Here is an 18,491-nt window from a genome sequence, read left to right on the forward strand (position 1 = left end):
AAACACTCTTGTTGTGCTTTGTTATGAACACAACACATACCATTTTAGTAACACTGAATAAACAAATGCCAAGCATATTTTTAAAACAATGATGTCTGTCTAGTGTATCTACTATTGAGCATAAAGAAACCTTTACTACTGGTTGAAAAGAAAAAGAAGACTAGCATTGTTATATTTATTTTTATTGTTGCTTCAAAATCATAGAAACATTTTTTACTTTTTAAAATATGATTGCTTAGTAATGAAAATAAAGGGTTTTTTTTGTTTAATCCTACTTCCCAAGGAAATCATTGCACACCATTGCATAAATTTATTCAATTAGCATTTGAATAATAATATTTACATTACAGTATAACACTGTAATTTATGGGTGCTGCTGAAAGATGGAGAGTGGGCATTTTCACATCCCCACCATTTTTACTCTGGACACACACATGCATTTGTGGCTCACCCACATTTGCCCTCAACATGAAGGGACCTCAGAGTGTTTTCCCAGATGACCAATTAGTGCAGAAACAGCATCTATACTCTGATACCACTTTCTAGTCCATACCACTTTATTCATGTGTTAATTTAAACCACTGTTGTTATTGGAGAAGTGCACAATAGCTAAATGGTCCATCCCTAAGCTCTTGCAGTGTTCGTCTCTCAGCCCAAAAACTGGACTGTTTGTAGTATGATGTGATACAGCTCCTCTACAACTCTTATTATCAGTATCTATAATCAGTATTGTTAGAAGTACTAGTGCTACTGTTTAAAATGATTTGGCTAAAGATGGAATAATAGTTTTAGCTTATAAAAGAGAATGATTTGTCATATCTTTACAGCTTTGGGATTAGCTCGATCATTTCCTGGTTATTACTAAATAGTTTTTCATCAAATATGAATCAGGCAGGTTATGCAATAATTTGTAATCAATTCCCAAAACATATATACTGAATATCAATTCAGACTGAGATTTCCCATTTTGATCTGGAGGCAAAATATAATTTGTAGCATTTAGAATTTAATTCAAGTAACATTAATCTGATTTTTTCCTTGAACTTGGGAAAAATTGAAGGATTTGGAATATGCAAAGGATGACAGGGGCTGAATGAGCTTAAACCAGTGATGGCCAACCTTTTCGGCACCGAATGCCCAAACTGGAACACCCATGCACATATGTGCGCCAGAGCACTGGAAACCTGAAGACCAGGTGGCCAATGTGTATGCGCACACTGGCCAGCTACTCTTTGTGTGCACCGAAGCACCGGGGAACTGAAGACCACCTGGTCTTCAGGTTTGCGGCGTGCATGAAGAACAGCTGGCCGATGCACATGCCGGAAACTAGAGAAGCAGCTGGCAACAGCACGCGTGCACGTAGAAAGGGCTCTGCATGCTGTTTCTGGCACACGTGCCACAGGTTCACCATCATGGGCCTAAGCAATCAAAATGGCTTGTTTATGGCTCCTATTTTTCTTTAAGTATCATGGAACAATCTAAGGAAAGACGTACCTAATGATAAGTATGATATTTTCTACAATAAACTATCAGATGTTCAGAACCAAATGTCCTACAAAGTGGAACAAAGCTCTTGTCCCAGAGAAAATGGAATTCAAGAACATTACTCTATACTTTACGCACAAAATAACTGATCCAAAAGTACAACAGGATTTGTTGTCTAAACCTGATGCACCCAAAAAGCTCTATTATGAGCTAAGTAATCATCACAGAATAGAGCTCCTAATAACTCCCCAATAACAGAACTGCTCCACCACACATGAGAAAATGTGTAGGGAAGTGGAAGAATCTTACATTAAATGATATATTCCCTCAGTACAACAATATCACAAGAAACGATATTATAAAGTGTGTTAATAAACTAAATTAAATGCCACTCTAGCTTACCTAAAACTTAAATAACCAATACGTGACTTGGAGGCTATGCTGCATTTGATCTGAAAGGACATTAGATTTTACTATTAAGCAAATGCAACTGCATTGAGCTGTTGGAACTTACCAACCCTGCTGCATACATGGGAACTATGACAGGCTGCTTCTTATTACCTGTGAAGAGCTAAAACAAAAGACATTTCCGTCTAATTAGTCCAAGTTATTTGCAAACTTATTCAATTAAGTCTCAAGAACCATTTTTCAAACAAGACAGACAATTTAATTATGAAATATACAATATCATGTAAAATTACTCTCAAGAGTTAAAACTATATTCTATTCTGCATTCCAGAAGAATGGAAGAATTTCTACCTTAACTGAAAACTCACAATGTTTCTTGTGTCGATTCCCAAAGAGCAGAGAAGCTTTTTGTTGCTATGGGAGCCACCCCACTGGTATCTCAGTCCATAAGCATCATGGATATCCTGAAGCTCTGCCCACACATCAAGTAGTTCCCTATAGAGCATGTTATAAGTCAAGAGAAACAGCAAAAAAGAAAAACACTGGCACTCAGCAGATTTAATTGCTTTCCTCTGCATTTTTAAATGACTGGTATATTTAAAAAAAAGTACTGATTAAAATCCCACCCAAGCACTTAACCTCTAGGGAAATAACACTGATATTTACAGAACAATTATTCTTTTACAATACAATGAGAAAATGAGGTTCACAACAAATAGATTAGTGTCTACTTAGAAGACGCTAGATATAATAAATACTTTTTTGTAAGTATAAGCAATATCCCACATCCAAATTATCTATTTCTACCCAACAGGAGAGTTTGTCTCAGAAAATATTCCCAAATATTCTTCTTCTCCATGTTTTGATGCCACTAAATATTCCATACCTTTCTGAGAAGTTCTCCACTGTTCTCTCTGGTTTTCTCCCCACTTCTAACATGAGATTTAAAGGAGGAATTTCCTCTCTCATTTCAGAAACAAGTACAGGAGGAAAACAGGCCTTGAATATTCGTTCAAGACGATTTAGAAGCACAACCTGTATTAGGACAAAGAAAACCAAATTGATTCTGAAAACCATGCAAGTATCTTTTTTAATTATGGAAAAAATAATATGATAACTATCAAATATAATTGTCTATACATAATTCCTAGGATTCTCTGAGAAGGCAGTAGAACATCAAGCAGAAACACTTCCTATAAGCAACGTGAACAGGAATTTATCTTGTTTTCTATTATTCACAAACACACCATATTTGACTGTATAAGTAGTCCTCATTCAGTGATACTTTGAAGTTACAATTGCACTGAATGAGAGTACTTATGGCTGTTACAACTGTGGTTGTCACAGCGTCCCTTGGTACCAACTCACAATTAGATTGGCCACAGCATCTACTGGCCATGTGTTCACCATTTGTGTACTTAACTGGGTTTTGAAAATAAAATCAGTGAAGCAACTGACAGGTCATCACAAATGATGATCATGCGACTGTGGGACACTGCAACTACAAGGAATTTACCTAATAAAGGCAAATGGAACTGCCGCAACTGCTATCATAAGTTGACACAGTCATGTGAAATTATGCTTTATGACCGCATCACTTAGCAATAGAGTTGCCTGTCCCAATTCTATTGTTAAGAAAGGACTACCTGTTGTCAGAATTTTCCAAGCAAATGAAAGTCTATTTATTTGTGAATAGCTGCACTTGAGTTTTCAACTTGATCAGTCCTAATCCTACAAACATTGCAACTAACATGAGTGTAGCTAATATTGGTCTTTGCTGATCAGTGATTACCTTTCCTTGAGATATTATATCCGCTCAATATTTTTGGAATATGTGTTCATGGATAAAACTTATGTGAACTTTAAGGCACAGATGAGTATCTGATGCCTTAAGAAGTAGTAGAATAAGGAGAGGGCTTTGAATGAATTCAGCAATGGGTAGTAGGTGAACACCTATTTATTTCTGAATAAGGGAAAAAATAAAAATTGCTCTGCCTTGATTTTATTTGGTACTGGGGGTGGGGGTGGGGACTCTGCAAGTCTTTCAAGCTTTTTTTGTTATACGATGCATTTATATAATACAGCTTCAATAGTCTTTGTTGAGTTTATATCACGGCCTGGCCTATCTTAAAGGGATGACAAATATCTTGGGATCATATGTATTGCTTCCCTGTGATTCAGGAAGAGACCACAAACTGCCTTCTAGTCACTGCTAAAAATCTCTAGCAAAAATGAATTTCAGTTACAAACCTCTTAGAAATGGTGTAATATTCAGGATAATTTTCTGAAAAGGTTATGATTAATTAAAAATAAAAATAAATCAGGGCAGCATGTATTTTAAGTATGCAACACATAGCCAAGACCTGAACATTATATTCCATTTATGAAAAATTGGGGCAATGATGGTAAAATTATACCTGCTGTGCTATTCTGTACTGTCTGCTTAGGCTTTTAGAGGCTTTTAAACATTTTAAAAGCATTTGGCTGGTCAGTGCTGGAGGCAGATTTCTTTAAAAACGTATGTTTGAATCAACCTTAATTCTTATCCACCTTCCTCTTCTGCTGTGCCAACTATTTCTTAGCCATACTCACTTTCTGAGTAAAATCTGTGGAATAATGTAATAATGCAACAATGCTACATGGCTGAGGTGCACAGCTTGAAATTAAAGCAACTTTAAGTGTCAAAGCAGGGGCTAAGTAATCCAGAACAGGCATGTTCAACAAAAAGAACATTGTTAGAATTTGATATTTTAATTTAACATGTAGCTAATGCGATTATTTGCCAAGTAATTAATAATTTTCCTATTCTTCCTATTCTAAAATTACAACTTGGTAACAATTTTGAAAGAACCTAGATGACTGCTTCCAAGGGTTTCAGGGCCCTTGACCTCAAAGCAAGGCCTTTATTTTCCCCACATTATTTTGATTAATAATTATATTCATGTCAATCTACTCTTTCTTCATGGCTTGAAAAGTAGACTGTATATTTAATTATGATCATTTAAAATTAAAATGGTCATAATTTTTACATTAAAAGTATGATCTGCTGTATTCCTGTTAAAAGCTTTGGGCATGGTCTTTACAGCCCTTCAAAACTGTCACAGAATTGTCATTTTTAATGTGAAAAGATGAATTATTAAATAAAAATAGACAAATTCTTAGCGTTTACATAGATAAATCATAGCTGGTTTGATGTTTTTGATGGAGCAGTGCCTATATGACCTGGAATTAGTGAATCTATCTTTGGACCCTCTGTCATGGTCAGATCAGTCTAGTGATGATCAGTTTCTCTAGAAATGTACAACCCCTGCGGGGAGGCAGGATCTATTAGGTCAGTCTGCGCCTAGCGACTAATTGACCTAGATATGTTTCAGAAGACACTGGGGTTATAACCGCAGATGTGCTGCATAGTCCTGCCAAAGTCTTAGTCATCAGTTGGAATAGGAAGATGACATGAGGCTCTGGCTAGAATTGCACCCATGCAACCTCTCCTAACTACTTTGTCTCCCATGGTATATGGAGGAATTGAGAGGGATGAAATGGATAAAGAGACATCCAGAGTGCTCCTGGAAGAAGACGAGGGACAAACTCAATTGAACATGTGTAAGAGCTGCTATTAAAGCGTACCTCATGATGATTTTAAACTGATATTATTTTAAACTGATATTTAAACTAAGTATTAATGATTTAAATACTTTCCTGCATTAATCGAGTCTGCAGATAATTGGCCAGTGACCCTCTTTAAGGTGAATCACTTCCTCCTAGGGTAGGAGGATACAGATTCACCTGAAGAGGCACACTGAGGAATTTGCTGACTTTCTGGAAGACAAAATTGCTCAGATTTGTTCCCAGTAAAAGGCCAGCATGTTTGCTGATCTGGTGGAGGCACCTGAGGCAGTTCTCATTTATTAATTTTTTTATTTGTCAAACACAACAGGATATATAAGCATGAAATAACCATACGAATTGGATATATAATATAATATAATAACAGAGTTGGAAGGGACCTTGGAGGTCTTCTAGTCTAACCCCCTGCTGAGGCAGGAAACCTTACACCATTTCAGAAAAATGGCTATCCAACATTTTCTTAAAAATTTCCAGTGTTGGAGCATTCACAATTTCTGCAGGCAAGTCGTTCCACTTAATTGTTCTAACTGTCAGGAAATTTCTCCTTAGTTCTAAGTTGCTTCTCTCCTTGATTAGTTTCCACCCATTGCTTCTTGTTCTACCTTCAGGTGCTTTGGAGAATAGTTTGACTCCCTCTTCTTTGTGGCAACCCCTGAGATATTGGAACACTGCTATCATGTCTCCCCTAGTCCTTCTTTTCATTAAACTAGACATACCGAGTTCCTGCAATTGTTCTTCATATGTTTTAGCCTCCAACTATAATCAAAGGGAACATTAGGACAGGAACGGTAGGCACGCTGGTGCTCTTATGCACGCCCCTTACAGACCTCTTAGGAATGGGTGAGGTCAATAGTAGATAGTCTTTGGTTAAAGCTTTGGGGACTTTGGGAAGAGACCACAGAGTCAGGTAGTCCACTCCAGGCATTAACAACTCTGTTACTGAAGTCATATTTTCTACAATCAAGATTGGAGAGGTTCACATTAAGTTTAAATCTATTGTGTGCTCGGGTATTGTTGCGATTGAAGCTGAAGTAGTCTTCGACAGGAAGGACATTGTAGCAGATGATTTTATGAGTTATACTCAGGTCATGCCGAAGGCGGCGGTTATTTGGGAAAGGTCTGACACCATTGCTCTTGAGGAAGTGGACAGGGAGTATTAGCGCATGCTCTACCTGGCTTGTGAAAGCTTCTGGAGAGGTCACATGCAGGTAGATTCTGACTGCGATTAATGCTTCCCTGTGGGAGGAGGTTTTAGCTTTGTAAGCCGCTTGTAGTCACTGAGAGTGAGTTGAATGGCCATATAAATGTTCTTAAGTAAATAAAATAAAGCCATGCAGTTTCCTTGATTACACTATGGATGATGTTTGCCACTGCCTTCTTTCTAAAATAAGCTTTTTAAAAGGAATTTCACAAGGACTAACTTGATTTCAGATGAGTCAAGTATAATTATTCTTTAATAAAGTATCTAGGATCTCATATACAACTCAACTAATTCAACAAATACTTGAAAAAAATAATAAAATGTTTTTATTTAAAAACAAAGAAATCTCACCAATGAATTCTTACATTAATTATAATAGATTTTGTTGAAAGTATTTTGCCACGCAAAACTATGTTAGATGATAACGTTGATTTTTTTCAACTTTTGGATGAAAGCTTTTGAAGAAAATCACTCATCCCACTTTTGTAATGAATCCTTCAGTTGGCTTAGGTTCTGTATTTCCTCTAGCATACATACATCATGCCAACATAAGAACTTAATTCCATTCCTTTCATTAGCTGCCAAGCTTTTTATCACAAAAGAGCAGAAAATTAAAATATTTGGCTCAATAATCTTTAATATGTGGAAAACTGCTCTAGCAAAAAAATGAAACTACAAAAAACAGTTTTCCACAAATCTGATCAACCATTAATTGTATTAACCATATTTCTCCTAACAGAATACTTTTTGCCTGTATAAACATCATTTTGGGCAGAAATATTATATAGATGTTTACAATGTTTAGATTTCCCTTAAGATCACTGTGCATTAAAGTTAAAAAATGAAGACTTCTTCAATGTATCCAAGTTTTATCTGTTCTCTGCTGAATTTTTATTTTTTAATGATCCAATAGCATAATCTACACCAGTGTTTCTTAGTTTTTTTTTCTCTTAGGACAACGTCACACTTTTAAAAATTACTAGACAACTCATGACCTGTTAGGTCATCATTTAAGAAACATTTCCTTATCAGATTCCTCAATGCTTTCAACAATGGTCAAAGTTCTTTAAAAAATCAGGGAAATGTTCTATATGCTTTGAAAGTAGCCCATTTTGAATTGTATAGCACAGCCAAACATCAGGAGTTGACCACAGGAAATGTTTTATGACATTTTGTATTATGCCATGTTTTACAATAATTATGTCATTAAATATTTTATAAAATTTGCTGAATTTCAATTCCACGATAGTCAGAGATTCTGGATTTTTGATGCACTCTCTAAATTAGCCCATTTGAGCTATCTTGGTTCAAAAATTGTTTTGCCCAGGTAAAAATTACACATAGACAAACATGAGAGTTTTAGTAGTACATACATGGAGGACTCTAAAAGAGCTTTTGTTTGTACGGGTTATATTTGTAGCTATCTCTATATGAAAAATTAAAAGTGATGCATTTGCTGCCACTACAGTTTTTCACAATTTGTTTGATGGCACTTTAATATATTATTTTTCAACTTAGGTTGACAAATAATTTTGATGGAACCCTGAGAAAGCATTGGGGAATTCCCAGACGTCTTAGGAACGCACTTTAAGAAACACAGGTCTAAACTACCAGTGTATTTATTCTATCAAAATACCGGATATAGTATGAAGTAGCATTTTAAAGTTCACAGAACATTACTTTTGCTTCCTTGATACAATCCATTGTTGGTTTTTTGGTAAGGAATAGTAAACATATTTTCTCTAATATCAGAAATGTACATTAATTCAATTAATTAAAATTTCAATTAAAATTAAATCAAACATTCTTCCATTTAAAAAGTGGAGAACAAGAGGTATACGTAGGTCTTTGGTTATTCGGGTTTTCTCCCACGTAAAATTGGAAGTGTCTTGGCGACGTTTCAACGAAGTCTCATTCGTCATCTTCAGGCTTCAGCTTCGTGCTTCTGGGAGCAATCTTCTGGGAGCACGAAGCTGAAGCCTGAAGATGACGAATGAGACTTCGTCGAAACGTCGCCAAAACACTTCCAATTTTACATGGGAGAAAACCCGAATAACCAAAGACCTACATACAAACACCCGCGAAAACCTCAGAAAACAAGAGGTATACATCTATACCTTCTATTCTACCAGACAGTACTAAAATAATTCATTTATATCGTCTCAGTTACAGAACAAATATGTGCTTTCCAAAATACATTAAATAAATCTTATTTCAAACCTCCTTTGTAGATACAGTTAGTAGGCCCTTTTGTTTAACATATAAACAATGATTCAAATGCATTTTATGCATACACTATGGCTTTTGTAGAGCTATTTCTCTATTGTATTTCATACATCCCTTTCACCAACGCAAAGCTACTTGTGGAATTTAGATTAACAGCATTTAATGCAGCACAATGGCTGTGGTTATAAAGGCATTTCCTGCAGTATCATATCCACAAAGAAAAACTGGCAATCTTGAATCTAGTCCCAAACCTACTTACTGTAGGATAGTCAAACCAACGACATATGCTTTTCTACTGTAGAAAGAAAAACATTCCTACCGATTAGAGAACGGAAAACAAAAACCAAATATGGTAGTTACCTGAGCTGAAACTTGTAATTCTTGCAACTGCTCACTGCCAGCTGGATTAATTGAATCTTCAGCACTATAAATTGTGCCAACTGTATGGGATGGCCACACATCTTCTCTAGGATGAGATTCTACTGTTTGTTCATCTTCAAAAGTAGCCCACAAGCAGCTTTCTTTTTGTTCAGTTTCAAAAGCATTCCACCCTGCAGCTTGGTTACAACCAGCTGAACTAAAGTCTGAAAATTCATCAGAGTCTGGAAATCTTCTTGACCCTGAACCAAACTCTCCAAACTCATTATCTTTCCCATTTTCCAATTCTACGGAGGGTTGTATCTTCTTGCTAAAATCAGAAGCAACCATAGGATGTTCTTCCAACAGAGTACTTGAAATCTCATTTGGTTGATCATGAGCTATCTTCGTTGATTGCTGATGAAGATTACTTGCTGTGAATTCACTACATTCATTACTGAAATTTTCAGAAAGGGGTTGAAAATGTTCTTGGCTTGCAGAAATTTGAACACTATCCGCGAAAGCAAGAGATCCATTACTGACAATACTAAAATCACCAAAATCATCTTCACTAACATCATTACACGATGCATGTCCAGGGTCACTTTCACCATTTTTTACTATTTCAGAAACATTTACCTTTTTGCCACTAGGAAGACTGCTAAGACTTTCAAGCCTACTTAGGCTGAGGTCTGCTGCTTTTGCAGCATCATTGGTGGAAGAAAAAGCATGTTCTACGTTGTTTCCGATGCCATACTCCCCTTTTTCTTCAGGATTTTCAATTGTGCCTATTGAATTCACATTTGTTTGTACGGAAGTGACAGTGTCATTAGATTCCAATTCGGTGCAGTCTTTTTCAGCCTTCACATTATTTATTAAATTAGTTTTTGAAATGCAGATGTGTTCACCTTCAGTGCAAGTTTCCCCTTCACATTCACAGCTTTCATCCAAAATAGCTTCCTTCATAGATTCTGCCTCTCCAATTCTATTTACATAATTTTCCTGTGCATTTAATACTTTTTTTTCACTAAAATATTTGCATATTTTATTTTTTGTTTCTTCTACCTGGGTTGTTTCTTTATGTGAGAAAGTGGCAAAATTCTCGTGTGTGCTGGGTATAGAATCCAAATTTAATTCAGTACTATGAGTGCTAATTGTTTTTAATCCCTTTGGGTCATCAATACTGTCCAGATCCTCTACTCCCTGAGAGTTTGCTGTATCTGGTTCTGAAAATCCATTTGTTAGGACGTCTGGGCATGGTAGCCTCTCGCCATTACAGCTGTCTATTTGCTGATCATCATTTGGAACGTTTAGATCAGTCCTAATGATTTCAGAATATGATGTTTCCAGTTTTCCAGCTCTTTTTACTTCTACTGGAATGACATCTTCAAATGATGTACCCAAGTTTCTACACTCACATTTTTCTTTAGTACTATCAGGAAGTTCTTTTATTGAAGTAGGAAGTTCTGCAATGCTGTCCTTATTGTTACTATATCTTATTGTGGTAAAAGTTATAACACTATCTACCCTTCCTGAGTAATCAGAGTTAAATGAAGACTTATGTTCTTCTTTTGAACTGGAATACTCTGATGCAAAATCAAAGCTTACACTAGTATTTCCAACATCAGAAAAGCCACCAAAATCACCAAACTCCTCTTCTTCCTCCTCCTCTTCCTCCTCCTCTTCATCTGGTGCATTATCTAATGGGGGAGGGGACGAAGAATACATTCGAACGATGTCAGGTTCCATCATTTAGTTCTTTATAAAAATTAATTTGCACCTGTAAGATAGAAATTCATTGAAACAGACTAGATGTTGAATACTAACCATTTACACCACTATATTTGAAACAATTCCTTATATTTTATAATATATAATACAATAAAAACTTCAAAGTTCACCAAATAAAATACTTCTTATCACAGCCAATCAGAAAATGCTCTGTATTGGCACTTTCTGGTAACTCAGCTTACCCACTGGCAGAATCACAAACTTCTCTGTGATTAGACTTACCATTCCATTATTTTATTGCATTACAAGCATACACAGAGGATTTTAAAAATGAATATTCATTTGAAGTCAGAACAATTCCTTTTTACGACTAATGAATAAATAGCTAGATAAAAGCCATGGAAGATGATTTCAATATATGATTACTGTGGTGTGATTATTATATGCACAGAGATGGAACAATTCAAGCTACCTACTATGGAGAAATTAGTAAAATTGACAGATTTTGCCAAGATACTTTTTTGATTAGAGAAAAGATACTATCTACATTTATTATGGACTGGAAGCCTCTTATGGAGTTTTTGCATAAAATGAAAAAAGAGCTGTGATTTACAGTTTTGATGATTAGACAGGCTAGATTAAAGAAAAGAGAAAGAGCTGTGGTGGTGCAATGGTTGGAATGCAGTATTGCAAGCAAACTGTGCAAGCAAACTGTCTACTGCCAGGAGTTCGACCCTGACTGGCTCAAGGTTGACTCAGCCTTCCATCTTCCTGAGGTCAGTAAAATGAGGACCCAGATTGTTGGACGCAATATGTTGACATTTGTAAACCACTCAGAAAGTGCTATAAAGCACTATGAAGAGGCATTCAGGTCTAAGTGCTACTGTTATTGCTATCATTATGTAATTTTAGAGAGAAAGACTAAAATACAATTGTGCTTATATCTGTTGTGAAAAATATTGGAAGCCACTTTGTAATTTTTTTTGGATTTTTCTTTATTTTTCCCTTGCCTTTTTTGCTATCACTTTGATTTTCTTTTTCTCTTTTGTTCCTTGTTTTATATTTGTATTAGTTTTTAGTTTTAAAAGACTAAATAGCTTATAACACAAAATTAAGCATGAGTTTGGCTTAAACAATATAAAATGTGTGAATCCTATTTGGATGCTTGGTCCCCAAGTATAGATGGTAAACAGTGTATTCTCTCCTTAGATTTCAGTGCTACTTGTTGGCAATGAAAAAGAATGAAAGTCTGAGAGGTGGTTTGCTAGAAGTGGTAAATGATGCCCCCTTAAATGGTAATTCATACTAAAACTAAGTCAAGTCCTTCTGTAATTAGCTTAGCCAATTTAAGTCTAGATCATCTACAACAGTGATCCCCAACCTTTTTGGTTTGGCGGCACAGCGGGGGGAGAGGGGATAGTTCCCTGTGAGAGATAGGTGGGTGCAAAACACCCTTGCACAATGGGAGCTTTGCACGCTTCTGCAAGTGGCTGCCGCTTGTGCAAGAGGAACTTTGCACATGTTTATGCGCTCATCCGCCACTTGCATGGCCTGGTTCTGAACAGGTCATGGCTCGGTACCAGGCTGGGCCCCAGATCTATAATATTATTTGATTGCAGCTAAGATTGCTCTTAGAAACACTACTGCAATCATATAAAGATTGATATATTTCATTTGATTATAATGGAAACATGAATTCAGGATATACCCTATCTTTAGTGGCTATCATCTTTAGTGCATTAATGTTTCTATTCAGAGTGTAACATGCTACTGAATTTTAACCACATATATTCCATGAGAATGATTGAATACAAGAAAATAGATGGTGTTGTACAACCAACGCTAAACTACTACTTAATTTAATTCTTTTGTCTTTCTTCTAAATAGCAGCAATTCACACATACCTGTTGAGATCAGAGAAAAGCTTACAACTAAAGATATCTATTTCATAATATAACAAGCGGTTGAGAACTGATGGCTTTTCTCATCCATATTAATATTCAATTTCAATACCTATTCCATATCAGAACTGCAAGCTTAGCCAGCAATTTAGGGTAGTATTAACTGTGGATAATGAATTGTGGTCTTAAATCAAGGACTACCTGTACTTTGAGGATGGATGTGCTGGTTCCTCAATTCAGTATCTCCCTGTCTTCCCCCAATGCCTTTACTTGTTCCGCTGTTTTGAACGAACAGGAAACACTTCAATACTATTCTGTTTTAGGGCACCAAGCTCCCAAATGGCATATTGGACGCAAAGTTTCATGAAGGACTTTGAGACAGAGCAAGTTAGAGAAAGATATCCTACTTATGGGAGTCAATTTGGTGTAGTGGTTAAGGTATCAGGCTTAGATAATGGGAATCTGTGTTATAATCCTGCCTTAGGGACGAAGCCAGCTGGGAGTCAGTCATTTCCAGTCCTAGAAATAAGGCAAACCACTTCTGAACACCCTTGCCAAGAAAACTGCAAGGACTTGTTCAAGCAGCCCCCAAGAATTAGACATGATTGATGGAAAAAAAAATCCTACTTGAAGCGAGTTAAAAAACATGCCTTTGAAGTTTGGGCAGAGTCAGTAGCTGTAATAATTAGCAATAAAAAGTAGTAGGCAGTTAACAGGAAAACCAAGAGATCCAGAGAAGAATCATACAAATAGCTGTAACTCTCAGTATTTAATGTCATAACAAACATTTTGGAATTTCCTTGCTCTAAACACTAAAGCATTCATATAATGTATCTGTCCTGGAACTTTTTATAACTCAAACTGAAATTATTTACCACACCTTTAGCTGATTCTATAGCAAAGATGTGTTAATGTGGATTAACAGGGACAGATTTAAGCTTAGACATATTTAGGACAGACCCACTGAAATTTAAGTCCCCCTAACGAATCCAAGTACTATACAACCCATTGATTTCAGTGGGTCTACTAGTTATTAGTGTGATTCATCCCAAAATTTAATTTTTCTCACAGGACTGTTATTACAACTGTATTTATTTATTTATTTGATTTGAAGATCACCTGACTCCCAGGTACTTCCAGATGGCCTACCTAATTAGAAAAGACAAAAAAGAAAAGAACATGCACATCTAGACAAAATTACTTAATGTAACACGAAAGAAAACAACCCTGGGCTCAACAACCTAACCCCAAATGGAAGCAAATCCCATTTTCAAAGACATAGGTAACTCCTGTACGGTAAGGCCATACAAATCTCTGGGGGCATGCTGTTCCAGATGACAAGAGAGAAAGTGTGCTTCCAGGGTCTCATTTGATGACTGATTGAAGTGACTGGAGCGCCCCTTACTCTTCCCAATGTTATCTGATGGGCAGAAAACACTGGAGAAACGTGGTCTCTCAAATGATGAAGTCCTTTTCCATGAAGGACTTTATAAGTAACAATCAGCATTTGAAGTCATGTGTCAACCAATGCAACTCACACAGCACTGATGATACATGGGCATTTAAAACATCCCCATTACTACCTGTGTTGCTGCATTCTCTCCTGCTTACAAGTGCATGAACCATCAAAACAAAACATACAAAGTCCTGCTCTCTTAGAGTAAGGTCATGAATGTTTACAACATGGCAGTTTGGGAATTTTGGCGTACCCTTCTTCATATGAAAATGTGCTTTTAAAAGGAGGGGTTACATGGCCAATATAGAGAATTAAATTTTGTTTTTTTAAAAAATCAGTGAAAAAGTTATAGAAAGATTTGGTGACTGGGAAAGAATCCACAAATGTTAACTTTTTTCTCCTTCTATAAGGGAAATAGCTGACTTCGCATCTCTCTTCCAGTTGCAGGAAGCACTCCTCTGATATCACAAAGAAGTAAAATAGAAATAACACAGGAGTACTTTGAGAAAAACAGCAAATCTCTTGAATCTAGTGCCGGGGTGTCAAATTCAAGGCCCGCAGGCCAGATCCAGAAATGCTTAAATCTGGCCCTTAGGGCTGACCTAGAAATAGCAAAGGACCAGCTTGCAGCACCTCTGACAGCCAAAATGGGGCATGCACGGCCCCCTACACCCTGCTTTGGCCGGCAGGTGCTGCAGGAAGTATCCATCACATCCCCCCCCCCCACCTCCAGCCCATGGAGGAGAACTACAAGGCTGATCCAGCCCTCGAAGAAATCCAGTTTGATACCCTTGATCTAGTGCATTTCTTATTCCTTGGCATGCTGCTAGAACAGGGGGGAGGTAAGAGGACCTTAGCCCAGGTCTTAAGCTAGGCTCATCAATTCCAATGAAACAAAAGATTCGAGGGAGAGTAGTTCAGTATTTTTATGAGAATTTTTAATCAAAACCTACTTTTTAATTTTTAATGTAATGCCAAAACTAAGACTCGGTAAGTGCCAACTTTCACAATGTTGCTGCGGCATTGAACAGCTGTTTTAACTCTTTTTTTTTTTTTGCTTTCAAAATAAACAGTTATCTTTCTGCACTTTTCCCATGATGAGAATGAGAATCTTGACTCTGCTGTTTATACTACTACTATCCTTCAGATTGGAAATTCCCTTGGAATACACTTGTCTTAAGGGTTTAAACCCCCCACTGTGGGTAGGTAGGTGGGAAGCAACCTAATCTGTGCCACACTCCCGCAATAAAAAAACAAAACAAAACAAAACCACGAATATGGCAGAGTGCCAATTAGCATAAAATCGCCACTGCTTGATCCGTCTTCACCGGAGAGGGAAAAAGAGCGAGGAAGAAACCCCGGTACTTACAGGTCAGCGATGCACCAGCTACTTACTGCCTTAGGAGAACAAAAGACAAGCTTGGGAACAACTCCAAAAGAAACCCAACACCTCTCTGGCTGCCCCAAACCAGGCCAAGAAGCACACCGTCATGACGACACGACCCATCCCTCCATCCTCCCTTCCCTGGTTGTTTTCTTTCCAACTTTCAAAGGGAGGAAATACGCTCGTCTATTAATTGAGAGGAAGAGGAAACGCCGGTTCCCTTCCCGCTTTGGACTTTCCCGAAGACACCGTACTCGCAGCCACACGCTGCCCAGCCAGGCAGGCGAGAGGGGTTGCTGGTTCGTGCCCCGTCACCCGAAACGGGGGTGGAGGGACGGAGTCACTCGTTCCCCTTTTCCAGACCCGAGGGGTGCGGGGCGGAGCGAAGAGGGAGGTTGGCGCACAGGTGGCGGGCGGAGGCGGTGGCTTCCCTTCCACGCTCCGGACTATGGGAGACAGGAGGCAGCCGAGGGCGAAGGGTCCCGGCTGGCCGTCCGGCTGAGCGCCTCACATTGAGCAACGGCGGCGGCAGCAGCAGCAGCAGCAGCCGCGTTTCTTACCTTTGGGGTCCTGCAGGGGCAGCTGGGCCGGGCATGGCGGGGCCAGACGGGGCTGGGAGGGTGACTGGAGGCCTCCCGCGGTAACCGCCATTAAGGTGAATCCATCTCGAACTTCCCCCTCCCGCCCCTGAGCCCAGGAAACGCCTTGGACTGACCCACCTCCCCTCGCCGCCCACTTAGTTCGCCGCTTCCCGGCATGCCGCGCGGCTAAACGCTCCCCTAGCTCTGCGTGTCCCTCCACCCGTGCCACATCCTGTGTCAACGTCACATCCGTCAGCGGTTGTAGTGGGGGGGAAGCTTTTTTTTTTCCTTTCCATCCGTTGGAATCCATACGGTTAGAAACCGTAACTTCAGACCGCGGCCGTCTCCAACGCGCGTCGTCGACTTACTTTGCCGTAATTGTTTTGGATCTAGTGGTCCCATGATGAAGAGATCTGTAAAGTTCTATAAATCCCGAGCCCCCCAGGAAAGAAGCCCACTTCTGTGGTTTCGATCAGAAGCCGAGCTTCTCTTTATCTTTCCCTATGCTCCGGTCTATTTACCAAAGGAAGCGAGATCCGCCATATCAAATGTGGGCACGCTTCATCCATAGCGGGGCGGGACGGCCATTTTGATGTCTGCCGGAAGAGGAAGCTCAATCGGTGCATAGGCAGCCATGTTTGGTGAGGGCAGAATTCCCTTAGTTTGCGGTGAAAAGACTTCGGACCTGCAGTCTACGTCGGGCCCTGCCTCGCGCGCAACTTGGTCTCTCAGCTGCTACTGTTGCAGTTCTGACATCTGGATGCGCTCCAGGGGCTGCTCGGACCGCTGGCGAAGAGGGCCGTGCCTGGGAATCCTAACATTTAGTTACGGTCGGATTTAACCTGTGAACGTTACAAAGCCCAGCATGAGATCTATAGAGATCTTAAAGATAATTGCAGATTAAGAAGATAAAGCTGGCGAGGTCCCGGGATAAAAGTTGGATTTTCTCTCCATTCTCGTTTTTCGAAGTTTGAAGCGCAAAGCAAACCAAAGTCATGCTTGCCATGTGCCCACTTGTACTAGGAAAGTGGGCTTTGTGCTATGTGGATTTAAATTTTTAGCAAGTTGATCTAATGGTGAAGGCACCAGGCTAGAAACCGGGAGACGGGAGTTCTAGTGCTGCCTTAGGGCCAAAGCCAGCTGGGCGACTTTGGGTCAGTTACTCTCAGCCCTAGAAAAGAGACATGCCAAGTACTTTGGGAAAAACCTTGGCAAGAAAACTGCAGGGACTTATCCAAGCACTCAACAGGTGTCAAAAGCTGACTCCAAGGGACACCCTCCTCCTTTACTTAAGCCTGTACAAATGACTGCTTTCATTTGCTAATCATGTTATTTTATTTATTTATTATATTATATTTTTATCCCATCTTTATCTGGGCTGCCAAAATCTGAACAACAACTGGATGGCAAGAAACGTTAGGATTTCTTTTTATTTTGAAGTATCTCTGCTGCCATCTTGTTATGTCCAGATCTAGAAGCCGTGTCTTCTCTTAAGGTCAGGATCTTGGGAAAAAATAAAAGAGTCTGTAACTACAGGCATTTCTAAACTTAAAAGTTTTTAGAAACTTTTGTGGCTTATATTTGTACAGAAGTGTAATCCTCAGGAATGTCTCTTTAATCAGTTGAAATGGGATGAAGAGGCAGGATTAGGAAAGAGGAAAGTAGGTATGTCCTGCCCATTTGGCGTGGTCTCTAAATGTTCAGCAGAGGCCACCCAGAATATGGATAGGAGACCATTTGGAAATCCTAACGGTCTAATGTCACTTCTGGTGAAATGGGTGGCCGTATAAATGTGAAAAGTAAATGTAGATTAGACTTGGTGCTTTAGAATCATCCTGGAAAATAGCAGTGGCAAACATTTTTTATTACCAGGAAAGCTAAATTGGCATGTCCATAAAGTCAGTAGAGTTGTTGGACTTTACTGGAGGGAATATTGCCTTTTATATTGTATGTGGCTATAATCCAATTGGCACTTATAGATAGTTCTTCGTTGACAACCATTCGTTCAGCAACTGTTTGAAGTTGTGACTACTGAACAAGTGATACTTAAAAATGGGCCTCGAAAATCCAGCCATTGCAGCACGCTTGTGATTGCAATTTCAACACTTGGTAACATTCCTGTTCCCTTTCATAG

The 18,491-nt window shown here is 38.7% G+C and overlaps 1 protein-coding gene across 3 annotated transcripts in view; it reads right to left on the reverse strand.

Moving 5' to 3' along the window:
• The window catches only part of AFTPH (aftiphilin), a 48,826-nt gene extending 32,280 nt beyond the window's left edge, over positions 1-16,546 (reverse strand). For 2 of the 3 annotated variants that reach the window (XM_058182414.1, XM_058182408.1), the window contains exons 1-5: positions 16,337-16,544; positions 9,308-11,084; positions 2,780-2,928; positions 2,262-2,388; positions 2,000-2,056 (exon numbers count right to left, since the gene is read on the reverse strand). In XM_058182414.1, the coding sequence (XP_058038397.1) occupies positions 2,000-2,056; positions 2,262-2,388; positions 2,780-2,928; positions 9,308-11,056 (2,082 nt within the window). In that variant the 5' untranslated portion in view covers positions 11,057-11,084; positions 16,337-16,544. Of the gene's footprint in view, positions 1-1,999; positions 2,057-2,261; positions 2,389-2,779; positions 2,929-9,307; positions 11,085-16,336 lie in introns of all 3 variants that reach the window. The other variant, XM_058182422.1, reaches the window with a different exon arrangement.
• Between the last annotated feature and the right edge of the window lie 1,945 nt (positions 16,547-18,491).

The sequence above is a fragment of the Ahaetulla prasina genome, chromosome 1 (assembly GCF_028640845.1).
Source record: "Ahaetulla prasina isolate Xishuangbanna chromosome 1, ASM2864084v1, whole genome shotgun sequence".
Lineage (NCBI taxonomy): Eukaryota > Metazoa > Chordata > Lepidosauria > Squamata > Colubridae > Ahaetulla > Ahaetulla prasina.